Source organism: Puma concolor, chromosome B4 (assembly GCF_028749965.1).
Source record: "Puma concolor isolate L17-30 chromosome B4, mPumCon1.1.hap2, whole genome shotgun sequence".
NCBI classification, from domain to species: domain Eukaryota; kingdom Metazoa; phylum Chordata; class Mammalia; order Carnivora; family Felidae; genus Puma; species Puma concolor.
The window spans coordinates 48816763-48842157 of NC_141673.1; the positions used below are offsets into that span (position 1 = coordinate 48816763).

The 25395-nt window shown below is 38.4% G+C and overlaps 2 protein-coding genes and 1 long non-coding RNA gene across 19 annotated transcripts in view; 1 reads left to right on the top strand and 2 right to left on the bottom strand.

The window, feature by feature from the left end:
- The window catches only part of CPM (carboxypeptidase M), an 81342-nt gene extending 66217 nt beyond the window's left edge, over positions 1 to 15125 (top strand). For all 8 annotated transcript variants that reach the window (XM_086712870.1, XM_086712869.1, XM_086712868.1 and 5 more), the window contains 3 exons: positions 1795 to 1947; positions 11863 to 12011; positions 14002 to 15125. In XM_086712870.1, coding sequence (XP_086568996.1) covers positions 1795 to 1947; positions 11863 to 12011; positions 14002 to 14244 — 545 coding nt within the window. In that variant the 3' untranslated portion in view covers positions 14245 to 15125. The remainder of the gene's footprint in view (positions 1 to 1794; positions 1948 to 11862; positions 12012 to 14001) is intronic.
- LOC147579050 (uncharacterized) lies at positions 1945 to 13863 on the bottom strand. Of its 2 annotated transcripts, XR_015253502.1 has the most exons (5): positions 13541 to 13863; positions 12614 to 12743; positions 12069 to 12152; positions 4203 to 4335; positions 1945 to 2947 (listed from the first exon to the last, which is right to left on the bottom strand). It is a non-coding gene; the product is annotated as an uncharacterized LOC147579050 (long non-coding RNA). The 2 variants fall into 2 exon arrangements; XR_015253501.1 differs by having other exon boundaries at positions 12614 to 13862.
- Positions 15126 to 19632: 4507 nt separating the features above from the next.
- The window catches only part of MDM2 (MDM2 proto-oncogene), a 30708-nt gene continuing 24945 nt past the window's right edge, over positions 19633 to 25395 (bottom strand). For 7 of the 9 annotated variants that reach the window (XM_086712867.1, XM_025927046.2, XM_025927048.2 and 4 more), the window contains one exon: positions 23332 to 24418. In XM_086712867.1, the coding sequence (XP_086568993.1) occupies positions 23843 to 24418 (576 nt within the window). In that variant the 3' untranslated portion in view covers positions 23332 to 23842. Of the gene's footprint in view, positions 20651 to 23331; positions 24419 to 25395 lie in introns of those variants that run through there. The other 2 variants (XR_015253500.1, XM_086712864.1) reach the window with 2 other exon arrangements.

The window sequence follows — 25395 nt, forward strand, 5'->3', positions numbered from 1 at the left end:
CTTGCACAAGCTGGTACTTGTGTGTCTCTGCCAGCTTTCCAGGTGATGGGAATTAGCACAGACCACGACTGGAAGTTGCAGGGCCAGGGAGACAGCACCGCACCCCCACTCTCTGTTGGACAAGGCACAGCCCCCCCCCCCCCCGCCCCGCCCTGCAAGCCTAGTCCCTGCTCAGCACTCCCCCAGGGAGGACAGGGCTCCCTCCCGCCCGGTGGCAGAGCGGTCCTGCAGGAGCGCCCGCCGTCTGTCACCTTGCAGACACATCCAGGTGTGCTTGCAGGAGGTTAGTTAGGAACCTGGTGTCGCCGTTGGGAATTGTTTCCGAGTGTCGCTGTGTGTCGGCTGTGTCTCCTGAGGGAAAACGCAGGCAGAGCCAGCTACGTTGAGGAGCTTAGAACACAGCATCCTGGCTCAGCCTGGAGGTTTTGTCCTCGGGGCCCGGCGTGCCTCATCCACAGGCGCACACACTCTCCACACGTAAGCATCCTCACCCCTGCGTGCTCTGTACACCTGTTTTGCCATTTAAATTCTTTCTGTCCGAGAGCCGTCCAGCCAAGGGCTTCTGTTTTATTATTCTCATCCTTTTTTCTGTTTTCTATTTCTTGGTGAAAATGATCTCAGAGAGAAATACAAAACTTAGAAGGTGAGTAAAGGATCTAGAAAGGACATAGAAATTCTTCCTGCTAGAATCTAGATCTATATAGATATTAATCTAGATAATATTTTGATGTATCTTGACTATTTTCTTAGTATGAGTTTTTTTCTAATTCAGTACTTCCGAAATACCCTGATGGAATTGAGAATATCTATTTTATAGGCAGATATCAAGTACAACAAGTTGAAATCTGGCCGAAAGTCCTTCCTTCAAAGTTACCATATTTCAAAATCCAAGATGCCACTGGTTGGAAAATACACCGTACCACCAAGGAAGAAAAAACAAATGTTTCTGGCCAAACTCATGCCACAATGATGGTTTTTAGCCATCAAATTTAAGACACATCCAATTCAGAGATTTTAAAATATGAAAATCTTGCATCTTAGAAGATAGGAAATACGATTATACCCTTTTGAAAACTGGGTTTTCAGAGGTAAGAACCAGAAACTGAGAACAGGTGACGGCAGCCCCGGACGCAAGGGGGCCTGGGTCCCTTCTCTCCCGAGAGTTAGCACAGCAGCCTTTCTTTCATCCCCTGAAGCAGTTTGGTGTCATAAGAGCACAGGGTCCACAAGACAGCCTGTGCTCTGGGCTCGGCCTTCACTGGCACGTTACTTACCATATGTGATTGTTTCCCCATCTGTAAAATACGGGCAACAAACTCTTCAAACAGTGCCCGGTAATAGTGAACACTCACTAAATGTCAGCCACTATTATTCCGCCAAATGAGTATACTTAGCTTACATGTGTATTTATGAATGGTTTGCAAAAACATTTTTTAGAAGTATCACTCTCAGTTTAAAATGATTTTCACAGAAGAAATGTACATTGATGAATCCTTTTTGTAATGTATGATCGGGGGGAAAAAAAGGCTGACCCTTCCCCTGCCCCTCAGTTGGTTTTGATGCACAGTTGAACCTTAGCTCTGATCCAGTTACCCATATGGGAACATTTAGGATTGCCTGTTCATGCCTGGGTAATAAAATGGCAGGCCGTGACTTTATATGCTAATATGTCAAATTCATCTTTTCCTGTTTAAATGTACTTTCTTTGCAACGGATTCATTTGTCCCCAAGGTACAGGATACTTGACTCCGTTCCAATTTTAGACCTTAAAAAATTAAATATGCTTGTGTTTAGGTGGAATGCAAGATTACAACTACATCTGGGCCCAGTGTTTTGAAATTACATTGGAGCTGTCGTGCTGTAAATATCCTCATGAGGAGAAGCTTCCATTCTTCTGGAATAAAAACAAAGCCTCATTGATTGAATATATAAAACAGGTGCACCTAGGTTTGTAAGATTTTTCTTATTAATTCCTCTTAACACAAAAGATGGCATCTGGCAAAATGTTTGGGTTGAGAAAATGCAAGTCCCTGTTTGTTTTCTCGGTACAGCCTCATTTTTAGTACCAGAACTAATGATGAAGAATTTTCTCTGTATGAATATCTGCAGCATGTGAGAGTTACAGTGCTTGTCAGTTCATATAAGAGAGAGCATGAGGTATGCTACTCAGTGTAGGGGTATGAAATCCACAGTACTTCACATTTTACATGTTGAAGCCCTAGAAATCTGGCAAGAGATCCAGGAAAACAGGTTATGACTCTGTTACATCATCACCCGTTTAGAAAATGCCAAGTTTGCTTGCCACTTGTCACACAATATCATAGATCCAGAGAACCCTGAACATGCCATTTTGCATTTTTTCTAGTCCTGGGCTGGTGACCTGGCACCATTAGCTTCAAACCCCTCACAGCCTGCAACTCTGCCAAATGATCTGGTCCTGGGAACCTTCCCAGTCTAGTCTGGTTTTTGACAGCTAGCTAGCCTTTGTCATAGACAGGCTAAATGTGGCAAGAGTGTTTGTTCTCAAACATGTACGGCAGACTCGCTGGAGGGTTTGTTAAAACACATCCCCAGAGTTTGATTTAGTGTGCCTTGACTGGTTAATCTTTCCCAAGGAGATGCTGCTGCCGGTTCAGGGACCTTGCTTTAAAAGCCATCATACTGCTTGTGATAGTGATGGATTCAGGGAGTTCAAATGTATTTAACCAAGCTGTGTCTCTTTGGGCAGAGTGTGGAAGGCTCTTCTGCATTGCCAGAGTTTAGTTTTCTCCATTCATATGGCTTGAGGGAAGAAACATATCAGAAATTGGCACAATAGTTATGCTACCCCATCAAGCCCAAGTAGAAGGTGTGTGTTTGTGTTGAAGAGGTTTGCCTCATAGGCCTGCTATATAGCTGCACAATTCCTGGAATTTTCTGCGTGCTTCACGCCAAAGCTTTCCACCTGCTAAAGAGACAGAGGCAGTTGAGGAAGGGAAGAGTCAGAAGCACAGGGGGTACAGGGCTGAGTGCAAGGACAATTAAGGGCTTCTCTGGGTTCCATATCCCTAAAATGGATGCCCCTCCCTCCTTTCATACCTCTATCCCCAACCTCCAGCACCCTCCCCCCACTCCCCCCCACCCAAAAACACAAGCGCACAAAGATTAGTGGTGAATTCACAGGGCTGTGTCAAATGTCTCAGCCAGTTCATGAAGTAGGCTGATTCTCTGTGATGAGATGTTAAAAAAGTCATTATTAGCATTTATTTAGATTATTGGGTCCTTCTCCTTTTTCACATCATCAAGCTTTGTTTTGGGTCTTCTCCTGATTACTATTCTGGTATTTCACCACTAGATTTTCATCACGAGGCACATTTAGCCTTTCTACTGTATTTCTACCTTTAATGTGTTCCTCTGCCTATTGTAAAATTTCTCCTCCATCAACATCAACGCGTGACTGCAAGCTGGACAAGGAATATGCTCCATATAACTGCACTATTTTTGGAATTTCAGTCTAGCAGTAAAAATTATTTGCTAAGCACTGAATTAAGGTGGGCTCTGAAATATCATGGTGACCTAATGCCAACGAAGGAGCTTTATAAACTGTCACTTAACATGCAAATTATAGCATGTTAAGTAATTCTTAATTTGGAGGGCTTACAAGTCCATTTACATTAGGTTTTATAAAGAGTATTTATCTGCCTGTCCCTATAATCAGGTATGCACAATCTACTTAAAAGTATATATAAAGCACATCAACCCTGCCCCCTTGTTCTTTTTCTAATTTAATAATGAAAACCGATTTCAAAATATTGACAGTGTGGTTACTGTTACTGGATAGAAAAGTTCTCTCAATTTTGGTATGTAGTAGGAAGCCAAAGAATATCTTTGCTTAGGGATGATGGGAGCAAACACCTTCTTAGGGGTATTACTGTGGTTTAAAGAAAGTACTGGTATTTGTCAAGCTGTGTTTGCATTCACTGGCTTAGCTTCATCACTTGCTTAAGACGCCTCTGAGACTTTGACCCATCTGGAAGTCTCCGGCCTACCTTGTCTGGGAAGGAAAGGCCTCCTGCACCAATAGAAGGGGCTGGAAGGTGGTACATATCACCCCCATTTTACAGGTGATGAAACAGAGTCCTAGGAGCTGGGATTTACACTGAGACTTGACGGGGTTCTTTCTGTCACACAAAGCTGTGATGACGGGACATATCTGTACTTGCCTAATGTGTCAAAGGACTTCCTAAGAAGGGCAGGATGGAAGTATCTCTTCAAAGAATAATGGCACTGATACCCAATGAATAAATGCATAATCAGGCTACTAACTTACGACTGATGTTTGTGGCTGGGTACTACCTAAAGACCAAAAGGATAAATACCAAGTCAGAGAAATAAATATAAATGAAACTTTTAGAAGAGGTAAAAGAACAAATTACATGAAAATTGAGGTTAACATAGCTGATGTCTTCTGAAAATACTAGAAGGAAATACAACATTTAGTAATTCCTTCTCTGGGGGGAAAAATGAAGAGTCAAGAATTAGGAAAGAAAGTAAAAGGCAACTTGGGTCAACCAGAAGTCTGTTTAATGTTTGAGACAAAGATGTTTCATTTTAAACTTTTCTGAAGGAAACTAGTATGTGCCTCATATTTTTCTGCTCTAGTAAATAATTACAAAGTAGATAGTTTGGGGATAGTTCAGGGTCATTTTTTCATTGTGGAGTCTTACGTCATTAAGATGATTTGTCATTAAGTGAGCAAACAAGAAGGTGAAAAGTAACATTTAAAATGAGAAGAGTCTCTTTTTCAAAATACTTAAAAAACTTAAAAAAAGAGAGGGTGGGGGAGACAATCTCAAGCAGGCTCCGCACAGCAGTGCTGAGCCTGATGCGGGGCTCCATCTCATGAACTGTGAGATCACGACCTGAGCCGAAACCAGGAGTTGGATGCCCAACCGAACCACCAAGGCGCCTCTAAAATGAGAAGAGTCTTTAAATATAAATGGCCTTTTGTCAACTGTACTCCTGAAATTTCGAGGGGTGGGGTGTGGTCCTGGATTCAGTGGGGGCTCTGGGGATTAGTGTGGATTTACAGCCATGCTGTACCACTTGGCTGTACGAGTTTAAGGTTAGTTAATAATCCAAAGCCTTAGTTTCCTCATCTGTAAAACTGTGATACTATTGATGTGAGGATTCAAAGAGAATATGCACATTAAGCACTTTGCCATAGAGCCTGAAACATACTAATTGGTCACTAAATGTTCACTCCTGTTGTTAGTAATAAGACACCTTCAATCAGTTCCATGATTCCAAGCAATCTTGGGATTATAATTGTTTCACATGTAGTTTGACCAGGAGACAAAACTCTTAAGTCCCTTGCATAGATACGTATCTTATTATAAGTACACTGGCCTTTTTAAAAAGATTTTTTAAGTAATCTCTACACCCAACATGGGGCTCAAACTCATAATCCCAAGATCAAGAGTCACATGTTCCACTGATTGAGCCAGCCAGGCACCTCCCCACCCCCTTTTGTAAATACACTGGCATTTTTTAGTTTAGGATTTAATGGAATCCACTGAGGGCAATGTTATAGTAGTTTGGTGACTGAGTAGACAACTTGGAAAGGAAAAGAATGGACTTAGATTGTCATCTGTGTTCTCTCATTTTGATAATCTGTGTTATTAATGGAATATTTGACAACAGATTTAGCCTATAAATACAATTGGTAGCCTGACTGTATTTTAAGTTACATCCAAAAATAAGTTTTCCTAGTTTTGGTTCAAGATGGCAATGTAGGAGGATCCTGAACTCCTCTTCTCCCACAGACACACCAAATCTACAGCTACATATGGGGCAATTTCCTCTGAAAGAAACCCAAAAACTACCTGAGCCATTCCTACACATTGGGTGAGGGAGAATAAAACTATATTGCAACGAGTGGGAGAGGTTGAGACACGATCTTGCCATACACCCCCGTGCCTGGTGCAGGCACACATCAGGAAGGAACTTACACCTCCAAGCTTCTCCCTGAGCTGCAAAGGGTTTGAACCCCATATTTGGCACCCTATTGTTAAGAGCTACACCAAAGAGACAATCCCTCAAAACACCTCGCTTTGAAAGCCATGGGACTTGCATCCACAAGACCCTCAAGGCTGTATCGAACTTCAAGGATTCACACAGATTCAGTTGGCTACCTGCCAGGGCCTTGTGCAGAGCCCACCAATTGAAAGATGCCCAGTTTTTGGGTTTGTTTTTTTTTTTTTTTTTGTGAAAGAGGCCTATTTGCTGCTCTTAAAGCTTTGGCCTGAAGGGCAGACACCTAGATTTAACACACATCTAGGGGTCTACTGAAATATTCTCCAAAGATGGAGGCCAGCAGACACCATGTGTGCGCACTCTCTCCCTCCAGGTCACCAGTGTCTCCCAAAAAGGAGTTTATGCGAGCATCTGGTACCTCTTGGTAGCTCTGGTAGCCAGTGGGGTTCGTGTTCGTGGGTTCAACAGGACACTGGCAAACAAATAGTTCTTAACTGGCTACCACCCCAGGGCTCAGTGTAAAGGGAGCAGGGAGACACATCCAGTCCCCAGTCTTCCCCCTGAAAGGTTTTTTGGATACTTTAAGAGCCTCTGCCTGAAGGTCTGGCTTCTAATCAGCCTCAGTCTAGGTACTGACAGGTTTTGGCACAACTTCAACTACTGGGATCTACTAAGAATAAAGTAGGCTGCTTAGACAAACACAAAGGTTTGAGAAACAACCAAGAGCTAGGGCAGAGTTGAATTATAAGGTTCATCCACAAAAGACCACTCCTCCAAGACTGGAAGAGGTGGCTGGGTGGCTCTGTCAGGTGAGCATCTGACTCTTAATTTTGGCTTAGATCATGATCCCAGGGTCATAGGATTGAGTCCCATGTCAGCTCTGTGCTGGGCATGCAGCCTGCTTAAGATTCTCTCTCTCTTCCACCACCCCTCCGCACCACCCCCCTCACTGGTAAAAAATATTTAATAAAATTCCGAATAATCTAATGTTGTAAAGGTAGTGGGTTTATCACTTATAAAACTATTGTAAGCATTAAAAAACAAAGCAAATATATAGCTACAATAATTTGTTTATCCCAAGGTAAAAAGATGTAAAATGTGGGCTGGAGGGAGTAAACATGCAAAGGTTTAGAATGCTGTCAAGTTATTATCAACTTAAAGTAGACTGTAAGTCTCAAGGTAACCACAAAGCAAAAACCTATAGATACATAAAAGATGAAGGAATCTAAGCATACACTAGAAATCCAACAAATTACAAAGGAAGAGAATAAGAACAAAGGAATTATAAAACAGCCAGAAAACAATTACCAAAATGGCAATAAGTACATACCTATCAATAATGACTATAATGTAAATGAACTAAATTCTCCTATCAAAAGACATAGAGTGGCTGGATGGAGGAAAAAGAAAAAAAAAAAAAAAAAAACCACAAGACCCATCTGTATGTTGCCTTCACAAGACTCACTTCAAGACAAAAGGACACACAGACTGAAAGTGAAGGGATGGAAAAATTTTCCATGGAAATGGAAACCAAAAGAAAGCTGGGATAGCTATACTTGTATTAACAAAAAAAAAACCAGACTTTAAGATAAAGACTGTGATCAGAGACAAAGTCATTATATAATTCTAAAAGAGCCAATCCAATAAGAAGACCTAATATAGGAGTACTTAACTATATAAAGCAAATATTAGCAGACCTAAAGGGGAAAATAGACAGCAATATAATAACAGTAATGGGATTTAATATTCCATTTTCACCAATGGATCGATCAGACAGAAAATTACTAAGAAGACACTGACCTTAAACGACACCTTAGACCAGCTGTACTTAATAAACACAGAGCATTTCATCCAACAGCAGCAGAATATACATTTTCTTCAAGTGCACATGGAACATTCTCCAGGATAAATTTTATGTCATGCCACAAAATGAGTCTTAATAAGTTTACAAAGCTGAAATCATATTGACCATCTTTTCCAACAATGGTGGTATAAAACTAGAAATCAATTACTAGAAGAAAATTGGAAAATTCACAAATATTCAGATGTGAATCAACATGCTACTGAACAATCAGTGGCTCAAAAGAGAAAAATCAAAACCTTGAAACGAATGAAATAAAAACACAACATAGCAAAACTTATGGGATGCAGCAAAAGCTATTCTAAGAAGTTCATAGGGATAAATGCCAACACTAAGAAACTGAGATCTCACAGAATTGTTGAATAATTATATTTTACACCTGAAACTAATATAACACTGTATGTTTACTGGAATTAAAATTTTAAAAAATCTAAAATAACCTAACTTTACACCTCAACTTAGTTTGTTCTCAACTTAGGGGAAAAGAACAAACTAAGCCCAAAGTTATTAGAAGGAAGGAACAAAGATCAGAGAAGAAATAATTGAAATAAAAACTAAAAAGACAATAAAAAGATCAACAAAACTAAGAGCTGTTTTTTTGAAAAGATAAACCTTTAGCTAGACTCACCAAGAAAAAGAGAGCAAGAACTCAGAAATGAAAGGGATGTTGCAACTGATACCACAGAAATGCAAAGGATCATAAAAGACTAAACAATTGTACATCAAAAAATTAGACAACCTAGGTGATCATTAAATCCATAGAAACATACACCTACCAAGACTGAATCATGAAAAAAAATAGAAAATCTGAACAGACCTTTTACTACTAACTAATAAAAAATATGCCAGTAATCTCCTAATTTAAACAAAAGCTCAAGACCAGATAGCTTCACTGGTGAATTCTACCAAACATTTAAAGAAGAGTTAATACCAGTCCTCTTCAAACTCTTCCAAAAAACAGAAGAGGAGATAACTCTCAAATTCATTTTACAAGGCCAGCATTACCCCAATAGCAAAACCAACAATACTACAAGAAAATTACAAGCCTATATACTTGATGAACACAGATGCAAAAATCCTCAACAAAGTATTAGCAGACCAACTTCAACAATACATTCAAAGGACCTTGATGAAGTGATTTATTCCAGGGATGCAAAGGTGGCTCAGCATCCACAAATCAATCAACATGATATACCACATTAACAAAATGAGAGATAAAAATAATATCCCAATAGATGAAGAAAAAAAAATTAACAAAATTTAACATCCGTTTAGAAAAACTAACAACAAAGTGGGTATAGAGGGGAATGTACCTCAACATAATAGAAGCCATATATGAAAGGCCTACAGCTAACCTCATAATCAACAGTAGAAGCTTTTCTACTAAGATCAGGAACAAGACAAGGACACCTACCCTCACCACTTTTTTTCAACATAGTACTGGAAGTCCAGAGCAGTTTGGTAAGAAAAATAAAAAGCATGCAAAACAGAAAGGAAGAGGTAAAACCCTCACTTATTTGCAAGTCACAATACTACATATAGAAAACCCTAAGGACTCTATCAAGAAACTGTTACAACTAATAAATTCAGTAAAGTTGCAGGATACAAAATCAATATACAAAAATCTGTTGTATTTCTCTAGTCTAATAGCAAACTATCAGAAGGAGAAATTAAGAAAACAATCCCATTTAAAACTGCATTATTGACAAGAGTAAAATACCTAGGAATAAATTTCACCATGGAAGTGAGAAAGACTTGTACACAGAAAAATATAAACCTTTGATAAAAGAAATTAAAAGCACAAATAAATGAAGATAATCCATTAATTAGAAAAATTAATATTGTTAAATAGTCCATACAACTCCAATCTACACAGTGCGATACCTATCAAAATTCCAACAGTGTTTTTCACAGAGAACAAACAACCCTAAAATTTGTATGCATCCACAAAAGACCCTGAATAGCCATCTGAGAAAGAAGAACAAAGCTTCCTGATTTCAAACTATACTTCAAAGGTATAGTAAACAAAACAGTAGGATATTGGCATAAAAACAAACACATACATCAATTGAACAGAATAGAGAGCCCAGAAATAAGTTTAGGCATATATGGTCAATTCATTTATGTCAAAGGAGCCAAGAGTATACATGGGAAAGGACAGTCTCTTCAATAAATGGTGCTGAGCAAACTGGACCACTGTCTTATATCATACACAAAAATTAAAATGGATTAAAAACTTGAATATGCAACTTGAAATCATAAAGCCCCTAGAAGAAAACATAGGTGGTAAGCTCCTTGACATCAGTCTTGGCAATTATTTTTTTGGATTTGATACCAAAAAGCAAAGGCCACAAAAGAAAAAATAAGACAGGTGGGACTACATCAAGCTAAAAAGCTCTGCACAGCAAAATCATCAATAAAATGAAAGGGCAACCTATCGAATGGGAGACAATATTTCCAAATCATATATCTGGTAAGGGGTTAATAGCCAAAATATATAAGGGATTCCTACAACACAACAGCAAAAAACAAACATACAGGGGCGCCTGGGTGGCGCAGTCGGTTAAGCGTCCGACTTCAGCCAGGTCACAATCTCGCGGTCCGGGAGTTCGAGCCCCGCGTCAGGCTCTGGGCGGATGGCTCGGAGCCTGGAGCCTGTTTCCGATTCTGTGTCTCCCTCTCTCTCTGCTCCTCCCCCGTTCATGCTCTGTCTCTGTCTGTCCCATAAATAAATAAAAACGTTGAAAAAAAAAATTAAAAAAAAAAAAAAAACATACAAAACAAAACAAAAAAACCCAAACAATCCAACTTAAAAATTAAGCTGAAGATCTGAAGAGGTATTTTTCCAAAGACGACGAGCAGGTACATTAAAAGGTGCTCAAGATTGCTAATCATCAGGGAAACGCAAATCAAAACCACAATGAGACACCAGCTCACACCTGTCAGAATGGCTAAAAATAAAACACAAGAAACAAGTATTGACAAGGATGTGAAAAGAGAACCCTTGTGCACTGTTGCTGGGAATGTAAACTGGTGCAGTCACTGTGGAGAACACTATGTAGGTTCCTCACATTAATAAAGAGCTACACAGTATGATCCAGCAGTTCTGAGTACTTATCCTAAGATAATCAAACACTAACTTGAGAAGATATCTGCACCCCCACATTCACTGCAGCATTATTTGCAATAGCCAAGACATGGAAGCAACTTCAGGGTCTAATGATGATCACATAAAGAAAATGTATATATGCACATCACTTTTTCTTCATGCAAAAAAAAAAAAAAAATCCAGCCATCTGCAACAACATGGATGGACCTTGTGGGCATCGTGCTAAGTGAAACGTCAGACAGAGAAAGACAAATACCATATGATCACCTTTATGTAGAATTAAAAAAAAAAAACAGAGGCACCTGGCTGGCTCAGTGGAGTGTGCAACTCTTGATCTCAGGGTTGAGTTTAAGCCCCATATATGGTGTAGAGATTGCTTAAAAATAAAATCTTAAAAAACACAACAAACAAAAAATTCCTACTGATTTGTAGAGAACAGATTGGTAGTTGCCAGAAGCACGGGGCGGCTAAAATGGGTGAAGCTGGTGAAAAAGTATAACTTCCAGTTATAAATCCTGGGGATTTAATGTTTAGCACAATGAATACAGTTAATAATACTGTATTGTATATTTGAAATTTGCTGAGAGTAAATCTTAAAAGCTCTCATCACAAGAAAAAATTTTGAATTATGTTAACTAGATATATTATGGTGATCATTTCACAAATAAATCATTATGTTATACATCTGAATCTAATATAATGTTATATGACAATTAGATCTCAATTTTTTGAAACAGTTTACCTTCCCTTAAATACTTTATTGTTATTATCAAAACAACTTAATAAATATTGGGCATATTTTTCTTAAGTAACTACAAGAATTTATTTCATGTCATAAAACACGGTATTAACATTTAATGCTCTTTTTGTCTTGCAGGTGTAAAGGGTCAAGTTTTTGATCAGAATGGAAATCCGTTACCCAATGTAATTGTAGAAGTCCAAAACAGAAAACATATCTGCCCTTATAGAACCAACAAATTTGGAGAGTATTATCTCCTTCTCTTGCCTGGGTCCTACATAATAAATGTAAGTATACAGCCCTAGTTATTGTTATTAAAACACTTTAGAACTTGCAATACTTACCCAGAAGGAATCTGAAATAAGTCTGGAAAGTCCCAGAAGTAGATACATCAGGACAGAAGGAAAGGACAACATCAGACATGGCATCTGGCAGGGAGTGGGAGAGGGTGAGAGTGATAGGAACAAACCAAAAAAATCATGTTTTTCCCCAACTGGCAATGTTTTTAATAGAAGCCAAGTTCTATTTCTTTTGATCCCTTTTATGATAAAAGACAGAATGACCCTTATTAATAACAATAATTAAACAATGTAGCCAAAGTACTTCCAAGCTTCATGGAATACCATTTTAACACCCATTTCATGAAACATAATTTCTGCTATTAAGTGGATTGGGGCACAGATTCCTTAGAATTCATTATAAATAAAATTTGATCCACAGACCGACCTATTTTGCAGCCCTTTCATAAGCAAATGATGGTGAGTTCCAATCAATACAAGTAAAGTTCCAGGTTTAATTCTATTAAGATGTTTGAGTCATTTCTTCCTAGGAGGAGGCTTGGACTAGTTTGAGCGCAAATGGATTTTTGTGAATGAATTAAATGAAGTACCTGATTTAGTTGACCAGGTTGTGCCCGTTCCTCTTTGATTTGACTTTCTCTAAGAAACTCAAGATTCTTCTGCTTTGCTTAGTGAGTCTGATGCCAGCTATGGTAGTCTACGTTCTGTACAGAGTGACTCCTGGGGAAAAAAGTCATCTATTCTGTAGTAAAAACTGGCCCTGTATTTTATAAAGGTGAAATAATGAAAGGCATGTTTTTCAATTTATACAACTGCAGGATTCTCTGTTCCGTAGGTTATCCCCACAGTGCCCAGCAGTGGGGGCTCATCTACTGCTAATCCTCTTGCTAAGAATCTCTCCTAGAACCAGGAAGACATCAATTCACTGTGAATCTTTGCCTTGAAAGGCCCCTTATATTCCTGTTACACTGACATTTCCATTCTATGATAAGGGGAGGGGGCTCCTTGTAATGAAGCTAAATTATTTTTATGTAATCCCAAAAATAAGTCACACACTTACAAAGTTATGAATTGTTCATTTCCAGTTAGACTAATGTAGTACCTATTGGCTTTAGCTACTAGTTCTGGGATAAGAGTGGAAGGCAAGACTTTGGAAGCTGAAATGAATGACTGAAGTATATATTAGTGCCCAATAAATGATTTTCCCCATTCTTTTCCTTCTCTACCATATATTGTAAAAGTATTTCTTAGTGGACATGGTCTGTAGTTAGGTTAGCATTTGTCTTATTTTTTCTGATATCTTCTACCAAAAAAATAAATCTACCTTAAGAGTCAAACTCATAGAAAAAACTGGGTAAAATCAAAGCTTTTTGAGGAAGCAATAAACTTGTACACTTAGATCAGCTGCAAGGAAAATGAAATAAATTAAAAAAAGAATTCCACTTACGAATAATATCGATACCCAATCAGGATATTAAGTACAGACTTGGGACAAAGGGAAACTGTCAACTCTTTACCTTTGCTCTCCATGGAAATGATGGGGATTCAGTCTGTGGCTTTCTTCTCCTGGCTTACATCTCCAAATAAAGGACCTGTCTTTATTTCACTTTATAATTCTTGGGGCAACAGCATTAGCAACGGTGGTCCATATCAATAGGCATTGGACAATTCATTCAGTGAGCAGGACTGAAGCGGTTACCAGCTGGGGAGGCCTGGCAGATGGTTACATGTGTTTCATAGAGGGCACACTTGTAGTGGTGGACATTAGTGTTTTTAGTGCTGGCCCCACAAAACATCTGAAATCACTCAGATAATTCTTTTTTTTTTTTTTTAAGTCATTGGCTTTATTCTTTATTTTTCTAAGATAATATATTTTTAGTTTTATTTAACATTTTTATTTTTTTATAATTTTATTTTTTTTAATTTACATCCAAAGTAGTTAGCATATAGAAAATAATTGTTTCTTGTTTCCTCTCAGGTTACAGTCCCAGGGCATGATCCATACCTCACAAAGGTGGTTATTCCAGAAAAATCCCAGAACTTCAGTGCTCTTAAAAAGGATATTTTACTTCCATTCAGAGGGCAACTGGATTCTATCCCAGTATCAAATCCTTCATGTTCTAAGATTCCTCTATATAGTGATTTGCCAAGCCACTCAGAGGCAACAAAGCCTGGTCTGTTCTTATTTTTAGTGACTGTCTTTCACGTATTTGTCAAATAAAGCAAAATATGGAACACACTCCCCATCATCACCTGGAATCAGGGATTACTCATGCCAGGTTACTGCAACTCTCAACTCCCTCTGTGGGACCTTGACTGAATAAACTCCATGGTCCTTCCCTAAGAAGACAAATGGTTGTTTCCAAATCACAGCAAGCTATGTGTGGTGATAACAAAAGCAATGATTTAGTCTTGATGAATGGAAGATACCTACCTTTCAAGTACTATCCACTTATGCTCAATCTTGAAGTTGTCTTAGAAATTTGTAAGAAAAACTTGAGAATCAAGAAAGAAGTTCCTGCAAGAAAAAAATGGAGCTAATTTTATATACGGAGAGCCAGATGAATATAAGCAATGAACATGAACATTCATTGATTACTTACTATATACAAAACCCTGTGGTGAATGCTAGATGTGAAGATATATAGTAATTACTAGTGCCAAATATAATTAATTCTCAGCACGTGGGGAAATGATAGCACTGGAAATATTTCATTTCTCAGATGTTCTGAGGAGAGAAAATAGGCAACAATGTCTCAGTGGCCCACAAAAACATGGGCCTGATGGGATGACAAGGTTGTGTCTACGGAGCCCCAAAATAACAGGTCAATTAAGTGTCCCTGCCTTCCTGCGCTCAGATGCCACATCAGTTACACTGATGACCCCCAAATGTGTAAGTCCAGCCTCTTGCCAGAGCTTCAAACTCCAGTCCAACTTCCCACTGTACATATCTACCTGGATATGACCCACAGGTACCTCAAATTCATGTAGAAATCACACACATTTTTCTCTCTAGAGCTGCTCTTCCTCCTGTATTTGTCTCAGTGACTGGTACCACCAAACTAGAAACCTGAGTGTTATCCTTGACAGTTTCTTGTCCTCCTTCATCCCATATATTCAGTCAGTCACTAAAGATTGATGTTAATTACAAATGTTGATTGATCTTCCCTCTCTCCATGGCTCGTAACGTTGTCAAGTTTAGGCCACCATAGCTCACTGGCACCACAGTGATGGACCTCTTTAAGTCCATCTTCTACATGGCACTGAGGAAGAGGATCTACTCAAAACAAAAACCATCAGTCAACTGCTTGTAGTTCCTATACACTTAATGTGCTGTTTGTGTACTATATCTGGAATACCATTCTGACCCACCACGACATTTTCTTTCCCACTCCTTTAAAATTCAGTTCAGGTATCAACTCCTCTAGGAAGCCTCTGCTGACCATCATTCCATTCCATTCCACCCCAGCAACCCCTTCCCAGTCAATCTTGAGACATTTCCTCTTTGCTTCTCTACTGTGTTACCTCTATTATTGAATTTACAACTGTATTATGATCTTGTACTTTCATGTATGATTTTCCCTAATAGAATGTGAGCTCTGAGGCCAGAGTGTATTTAATTTGTTTGGGAAAATTCATTTTTATATCCTCAGAGCTCAGTACATAGCAGAAACTGAATGAATGAGTGAAGAGTTCCACAAACCTGCTACTCCCAGTCTCTCTCAGAAACTGTTGGGCTTTGAGTCATTTTGTCAAATGAGGTCCAATGCTTTGGCAATCTCCAGCTCAGTAGTAACACTGAGAGAAGAGTGTTTTCAAATACATGTCAACAAATAAATTCAAGTATGGTGTTTTTACTACGCTTCGCATTTATCCTAAGGTTCATAGTAAACATGTTACCTGTTAACACAAGCTACCTTTTTTCAATTAGAAAACAAAATTTTTACCATTAGTACTCATTTTGAAGCAACTGTTGTCTACTATCATGAGAGTTAACCCATCTTAAAATATTATATATAAGAATTAAGGGTGGGGGGGGACATCACAAAATAGCAACTCCGTGGGCAGGTTTCTAAGTGCTGTGTATTGCTCATGGACTGTGAGTTGCCTTCGTCTTTCAATTGGAAGTTCTATAGGATCTGAAAATGAAACTACACTGGTTGGGTTTGGTATATGGTGAATGCATGAGAACCACAAGTGAATGGGAGACACATGGGCACATAGGAGCTATTCTTGTGCCAAGCTTATTCACATGTACACAATCATACTTGTTAATCTAAACAGAATTTGTAGTCTTTTTATCACTTATAAAATCTGGTAATAACTTGAATATCTGGGTCATTTTTATTTAAATAAACAGTAATTTATTATATACTTGAAAGTATGTATTGCAGAAAATGATTTTGGATTTCTACAAAGCACATAAAATTCGATTTACCATCAAGCCTTATTTTTCAAGCAGACCTTTGGAGTCATAGCTTTTCCAAGATACCAATTTTCAAAGGGACATAAACCAAAATGTGATGTGGTTCATGAGCCTTAGTGTAAATTTCTTAAGGAAATAATGTTTTTAAAATCAGAAATTTCATCAGAATCAAACTTAAAATCATTTAAAGACAAGTAAAACAAGTAAAATACTCTCTAAACAAATCTAAACCAAACCTTCAACACAGAGTACATTCGGGGTATATATTTTGCAGCAATGGCTGTGCTCAAAAGTAAACTTTGTAGTGAGAGTTTAGTATGACTCAATCCCAGCTACACTCTCCACTAACCAAGTTAAATGTCCAAGAGGAGAAACAGCCATGACATTCCAACTAAGACCAGAGCCCCAAATCTCCCTGTATGACACCTTCCGTACTGTCTCTTTACCCTCTTAGACTGGTGATTATAATCCCCAGGTTCTGAGTTCGGGTATAATTCTGTTTATGGAGAAATCAACATGGTGAGGATTTTTGAGAGAGAGAAAAGAAAGAATATGGGAGTGAAATTTTAATTAGAAAGCAAGAATCTGAATTCAAACCCACCCCACATAGTTTCCTTACCTGTAAAATGAAGGCTCCTGCTTGAGTCTGTGACTATCAAAAGCAGTGGTATGAAAATGCCATATTTTGATGCATTTTTTTGTTACTTGCCCAGGCAGAGAAAGGATAATTAACAGTAGGTGGCATAAATATTTTGAAAGCAGTATAATATACCTTATTAAAGACCAGGTCCCTTCCCCCAGGTATAAACAGAATTGACCTGAAAACAATCACTGGTTAGCTAGAATGAGCATTTAATAATATTTAAGGAATCTCATGAAGGTAACAAAGGTTTCTTTCATGTATCTACTTAAATTATGATAAAAACATGAATGAATCTAAATGGAGGGGAATATTTTAGAGAAATGGTAAGTCCCTGCAGATAAGTGTCAAGGTTGATTCTGGGGCTTAATTATCACATTTAGCCTTCAGCTGTTGGATGTATCAGAAATGTTAAAAGCCTCCTCTCAGCATTTCTGAAAGTCTAAGAAATCAATGTTGTGTTTTGCTCCAGAATAGAATTTTATTTGTAATGTTTTTTAAAATGTTGTAAGAAGTTACCTCTACCTTTAGAGAGTAAAAATAACTGATACCGGGCTGGAAATATATTTTCCTAAGGAATCCAGAAAAAATGAGCACAGTATATTGTCTCATTGCAACAGGGCTAGCTGCTAATTGAGAAGTTTGGTTTTTATTCTGCAGGGACAATATAGTTATCTATTTTATGACCAATCCTTTATATCTTCCTCATGACTTTTAAAAATCATTTTCTACCCACCTCCCACCTAAAAGAGTGAAAACAAACAAAACACACACACATACCCTCACAATAACTAAGAAGTTTAGGGAAAGAGTTAAACTTCATTAGAGACTTTACATTATATCACTAATAAGCAGATACTCTATTGCTCACAAAACATTTTATCCTACTTTAGCATATGAACTACTCCGTAGCCTTTTATCAGATGTTTCACAGCTAATTTTATGTTTTCTCAGTGACTTTCTGCACTGTAATTAAAGACTTGCAAAAATTGTCTAACACAAGTTTATTGGGTAGAGCCAAGACTACCTCTGAGTTCAGTAAATTTGAGTATTTCTGACTCAATAAAGAATATTCATGTAAGCAAAAAATACGGTTTCTTTTCATTACCTTACCTTAAAAACAAATCTGCAAGTGTAACAAAGTCCACATACTGGACAGAACTGATTACCACCAGACAAAGCCTGGGAAAGACCAAACTTAATGACCTTTTTATGAAGCAAGAATATTGCAACTCTTCAAAACCCCGTCACCCCAGGATGGTTTATATATATGATATGATGTATACCCATCCTATTATACATATTCCAAATTACTTTTTACCATGGGGAAGATGATAGATGAAAAATGTGCCTTGTGATTAAAAAAAAAAAAAAACCTGCAAAATTAAGAATGCACATTAATGAGAAATCATGCAGGAAAGAAATGGATTTTCCAAACATAGCCAGGGAACCATTTCTTGAAATAATTTAGCCTAGTACCATCCTTCTGAACTTAAATTCCTTGATCACCAAACACATTTTGGGAAATGCTGATGTAGGGGGAAGTCTTTTGTCCAGAGTAATAAATTTTGAATTCAAAGTGCTTTTGAAGCACAGAGCGTAGTTATAAACAAAGATTTGCCCCCTATAGGAACTGGAAAATGAGTCCCTAACCCTAATCACTGTAACCCCTGATGTCAAATTTCTAGCCAAGGACAGAGAGGCTGGACCCAAGTTTGCCCTCTGAAACATGTAAACAATAGAGACATAGGTGAGTAGGAAATGGCTAGTTTAGTGGTACCAATTTCAAAAAAGTGACAAGTATCTCAAATTAGAAAACAAATTGGGAACAGTTTTTCTATTTTCTAAAGAGAATTCATTATAATAGGAACCCTTTGGCAGAAGTTCCCTGGAATATTTTCACTAGATTTCAGAATTTGCAGCTCCTTAGAGGGTCCATTACTTCCCACTACCCCCCAAAAGCAAGGTACAATTTTAAAATGAGCTAATTTTTAAAATATTAGACATAGGGGAAAAAGAAAAAAGTGATCAGTCCATTTTTTGGATGGCAGAATTATGTGCTTTTCTTCCTACTTCATTTTTGAAATATTCTATTTATTTTTCTAAATTTTTTTAATGTTTTATTCATTTTCTGAGAGAGGGAGAGAGAGAGAGAATGCAGGGAAGGGGCAGAGAGAGAGAGCAAGGGAGACACAGAATCCGAGGCAGGCTCCACGGCCCGGACCCTGACGTGGGGCTCCAACTCACGAACCATGAGATCATGACCTGAGCTGTAGTCAGACATTTAACTGACTGAGCCATCCAGGAGCACCACCCCCCCCCCACCTTTTTTTGAAATTTTCTATTAAAAGAAAAAATTTTTAATATTTATAAGTGAGTGGGGGAGGGGCAGGGAGAGAAGGGAAGATACAGAACTCCAGAAGTGGGCTCCAGGCTCCACGCTGTCAGCACAAAGCCTGACATGGGGCTTGAACTCATGAACTGTGCGATCATGACCTGAGCCCAAGTCAGATGCTTAACAAACTGAGCCACCCAGGCACACCTAAAATTTTCTATTTATTTAGAAGTTTTCTATTTTTTTATAAGAAAAGTAAATGATTTAAACAGAACCTCAAATTTTAGAAACACCAGTTTACAAAGGCAGTTGTTACACCTTCTTACGTATTCATTAAACATTTACAGAGTTTATGTTGAAATAACACCTGGTTAAGTCAAAGTTAATTTAAAAATGGTTTTCCCTCATTGACCAAGGACACGGGAGTTCTGAAGGATGAATAGTGAAGGACTTTAGGACCAAGATGGGAAGTTTGTGTTTTAACAACCGAGAGCAGAACTCACAACTCACGTCTCTGCTCTCCAGCCCAGCAATCTGTTCCGGGAGGGCTCTGTCCACTCTGTTAAGGGTCTACCTTCTGTTAATGGAGGCCTTCAGAGAGCTCCTGGAGCTATGCTTCCACCTGGTGGTTAGAAAAGTGCTTAACTAAAGAGATTTGGTCTCACATGCCTCTGTTTTTTAATGTGTTTAAATGTTTATTTTTGAGAAAGAGAGGCAGAGACAGAGTGTGAGCCGGGGAGGGGAAGAGAGAGAGGGAGACACAGAATCTGAAGCAGGTTGCAGATTCTGAGCTGTCAGTACAGAACCTGATGTGGGGCTCGAACTCACTGCAAGATCATGACGTGAACTGCAGTTGGACCCTTAACTGACTGAGCCACCCAGGCGCCCCCACATACCTCTTAAAAAAGAAGGAAATAAATGCGAGAAAAGGTGGAAGAACTTTTACATAGAGGGATATTTTAAGCAAAGCTTTACCAATTCTGGTACAATTCTGATACCGTATCAACTTTTGAAGACCACGGTGTTCTCAGAATGTTTCTTTTGCCATTGAAGTAATTTATTGCAATATTGCTGACAATATTTTTTCAGGATGTTTTTTAAAACTGTCTTTTCCCCTCTTGTAAATTTCAGAAAACTACACGGCTATTTTCCTTGCCAATCACCATCCTTTACTGAATGCCTACTGTGCACGCAATGCATTATATTCAATGCATTATATTCGGTACCTGGGGGGAAGAAAGAGATACAAATGGATATTACAACCTGCTTTTGGAGAGAAGGTACAAAGCAACATGTAAACTTAAGTGTGAACAAAGTACCTCAGAACTGAGACAATGTAGGGGAGAAAAAAGATGTGGTTAATTCAAGGCTACTTTAGCTGGGTTTTGGCACGGTTATGGTCACAATTGGCTACAAGAAAAATATTATTAAAAGCTACCATTTATAAGTCCTTACTACCTACCCAGACCCTATCCTAAGCTCCATGTATTTGTAATTCTCAGGTTACAAAGCAAGCAAGTACCAGATCTGCTATTTGAATTTAGCCCTTCCCACTCTACTAGGATAAAAATAAGTCATGCGAGAAGATGGAAATGAACTTTTGCACCAAAAGGGTTTAAGACAATGGTGGGGAAGAGAAAGCTGTTTCACAGAGAAGTCTAAAAGTCTAAATGAACACGCAATACATTTGAGATAATATCCAACAAGAAATAGAATTAAGTTTTTTCTGACTTCAAATCAGGGAAACATGAAGCTATCTGTAAATATCTATAAAGGCACCAAATATAGGGGACACCAAAGCCAGTGAAGTCAATTTGATTGATTTTACTGTGATCTTGAAGAAGGGCTAATAATGCAGGGTAGGGTGTCAACTGGGAAGGTGTGAACCAAATTAACACATAAAAGTACTAAAATTTAACTGAGAGATGTTTAAATGGAATTCATCTAACATGACAGTAACAACAATAGAAAGGATTGAAATTTTGTAATTTGTAATGTGAGCTATTGTAATAAGCTTGTTAGGACATCTAAACAGTCATATTCTGAAGACAAATCTGTGGGACTAAAACGAGATGAAAGGAAGATGTCGGTCAATTTATTTAATTATTTTTTAAATGTCTTCTTTTGAGAGCATGTGTGGGGGAGGTACAGAGAGAGGGGGACAAAGGAGCTGAAGTGCGCTCCACGCTGACAGCAGAGAGCCGGATATGGGGCTCGAACTCACAAACCATGAGATCCTGACCTGAGCCAAAGTCAGATGCTCAACTGAGCCACCCAAGCACCCCTATTAATTTTTTAAAACATGAATCTTTAAAGAAGAGCTTTAAAAGACAGCAATAAAAATTCAAGTATGTTTTAGGATCATCCCTCTCCTAAAAATAATCAATTGTAGTTCCCTCATTCAATATATTATTTTAATGTGTACATTGTGGGGAGTCTCATCTGCTTGTCACTTGAGACTGCTCTTGTTTTCTGTTTTTATTTTCATGTTAACGGTCCCATTTATAATTAAACATATTCAACACTTCTAAGCACCTGTGTGCTGCTGCACTAAAATATTTATCTTTTTAAAGTATTTTTAGATGTCAAAAATTCCCTACTATATAGAACAGAAAGCTGGCTCTATGACAGATAACATGGCCAAAAAATTTTAAGCAGATGGCATTTTCTTAAAATAAACACTTTTTTGTAAAGATGAAATCAAACCCAGTTCAAAACCCAAACAATGACCAAGTACAACTACAAGCTTTTCACAATGCCATGACAACTTCCAGTTATCACCCTAAACCAACAGACATCTACACACTAACCAGTATCTTCAAAACACTCATTAAAACTCAAAATTAGGGGCGCCTGGGTGGCGCAGTCGGTTAAGCGTCCGACTTCAGCCAGGTCATGATCTCGCGGTCCGTGAGTTCGAGCCCCGCGTCGGGCTCTGGGCTGATGGCTCAGAGCCTGGAGTCTGTTTCCGATTCTGTGTCTCCCTCGCTCTCTGCCCCTCCCCCGTTCATGCTCTGTCTCTGTCCCAAAAATAAATAAACGTTGAAAAAAAAAATTTAAAAAAAAAAAAAAAAACTCAAAATTAACAAATGGGGCACCTGGGTGGCTCAGTTGGTTCAGCGTCCAACTCTTGATTTGGGCTCAGGTCATGATCTTGTGGTTTATGGGTTCAAGCCCTGCATGGGGATCCACACTGACAGCTTGGATTCTCTCTCTCTGCCCCTCCCCCACATACAGGTGGGCTCACACACATTCTTTCAAAATAAATTTAAAAATTAAAAATTAAAAAGTGCACTTAATGATGACAGCTAACCCTGGTCTGACTTTGGAGCCTGTGGACTTCTGCTTTACAAGACAGGTTCCAATGATGTGACTGACTCAAATTATTATCAAACACCTATATATCTGTGTCACTCACAATCAAGAAAAGGATCTTGGCCTCATGGAATTTAGTTTCAGAGATGATGCAGAGACATGACAGGTAATTACAAGGAGCTTTCATGCTGACAGGTAGCAAGGTGGTTACCCCACTCCCTTCCCAGCCCCAGCTATACCCTTCCAGAACATTCACCATCACTTGTTGAGAAACCACTTAAGCCAACCTGCCATGTGATAACACAAGTGAACAGGAGGGAGAAAACAGCATGTCCTGGCCCTACTAAACCATGTAACGTCATTCTCTGAAGCTGGGTCTTATTCGTTGCCTTGGATGCTCCCAACTACATTAAGCAGTCCATTAATATGTGTACTGACACAACAGCAGTGATGGCCATTCCAAAAATAGAAGCACATTCAGACTTGTACCTTTGATTACCCAAATAGAGGATATTCAAGTATAATTTCTATTTTAACAAAGCTCATTACAGAAAAATTGTAAGATCCAATAATCACACTCTTGAAACAATGCTTAATCAAACATTTAGTATTTTTATTTGTAAATCAATAAATAATTTATGTATACTAAACCTAAAAATTTAGACAATTTAATGGATAGGCATGGCAAATGAAACCATCTGCAGATCTGAATGTTTTCTAAGTAGCATAATCACTGCATTCCATACCCTGAATGTACATAACTTACATTTAATGTACTTCTATTTTTTTAAATCAGATACGTCTCTAAATTTTAACAAAGTGGGGATCATTTAAAATATGAGTAGCGGGGTTAAGGATGACCTACATATCGAACTCGAATTACGTTAAAACCCAAACAGAGAATATAAACAGAAGTGAAATTTTTCTAAAAGGAAGTATTTACTATTCCCATTCCCAAAGTAAATTATACTAGAGAAGAAATAAATCTACATGTACGGAGATACTTTCTCACTTTGATATGTATAAAAAAAAATTTCATGTTGTCTAAATTTTTAGGGTTATATAGTTAGAAATATAGAATTCTACTTTTATAGACATGTCCACTAGGGGAAATAAGTTAGCACAATCATTTGAATTGGTTGTCTACATACTGGACAGGGCTTATTCCTCTTCTTTAGCTTTTTTGCACAAGTAAAGCATGCCATAAGATGTCCTGTTTTGCCATGAACAATGCAACCATTTTTAGGTCGACCCTGGCAAATCACACAAGGTTCAATGGCATTATGGGGAAAACTAGATTCCATGATTTCTTCTTTGTCTTGTGTTTCTTCCCTCTCAAACTCTTTGACATCTTCTTGGCTGCTATGAATGATGCTGTTAGAAGTTGATGGCTGAGAATAGTCCTCACTTTCTTGGGATTGGGAGGCCTGTGTGATTTTATCATCATTTTCCTCAGCACATGATTCCCTGGAATCATTCACTGTAGTTTTTTTACAATCAGGGACATCAAAGCCCTCTTCTACTTGTGTTGAGTTTTCCACTTTGGCTTTCTCAGGCATTTTCCCTTTATCTTTCCCTTTATCTTCAGGAAGCCAATTCTCACGAAGAGCCCAACATCTGTTGCAATGAGGTGGAAGAGGAGGATTCATTTCATTGCACGAAGTACACTTCCAATAGTCCTTCAATGAAAAAAGAGTTCGTTTCTGTAACCCTTTAACAACTACTCATAGCCAACTCTAGCAACTTCAGTATGTCTGAAATAAAATCTATCAGAGTTCAATTTTCAGCATTTTATGTTTTATATAAAACATTCAACATGTAACAATCTTTCCTCAAGCATGAGATTATAACAACACACATAAAGTATCTATTTTTTTCAGGCAAACTATGCTGAAGAATCGTAAAACAAAAAATGTATTCACCATGATCTTAACCACGTACCAATAAAGTTATCTGGGGACACAGATACAGCTGGTTCATCTAGGTGAAGCAAGTGTGATGTAGTCTTTTACTCTGAAATGAGGCCTGTACCCACTTCACTCTCTTAAAGGCTCAACCCTAGGCCCAATGTCTACCAATCAATCTAGACGAAACCACTGCCCAATGAGCCACTGACTAAGACTGCCTTGGAAGTGCTCTAAAACCTGGGCTCAAGGGAGTTTCCCTCATTTCATCCACAAAGGAAATGCTAAAACATTCTCGGCAATCACGGCCACCTAAAATCTGTCATCCTTGTCACTATCCAAAATGTATGCCCCTTATTTAACTATGCTTTTCTGTGTTCTCACCTCTGTAACTGCTTATTGCTTCTCCCATATCTCAACTTATTTCCCAACCTTTCCACCATCATGCAATTTGGAAAACAAACCCCCTTTAAATCCCCCAGGCTCTTTTAACGAACATATTCTTATTCCACTATCTTAACTGAAGCATGTTTCTTGCCTGAGGACAACATACATGTAAAACTTGCCATGAATAATATAACCATTTTTTAAAAACTGTCTATTTATTTGGGGGGGGGGGGAGGGAAGGTTCCGTGCTGTCAGTGCAGAGCCCTCGGAGCTGACACAGGGCTCAAACTCACAAACTGTGAGATCATGACCTGGGCTGACATCAAGAGATGCTTAACTGACTGAGCCACCCAGGTGCCCCAATA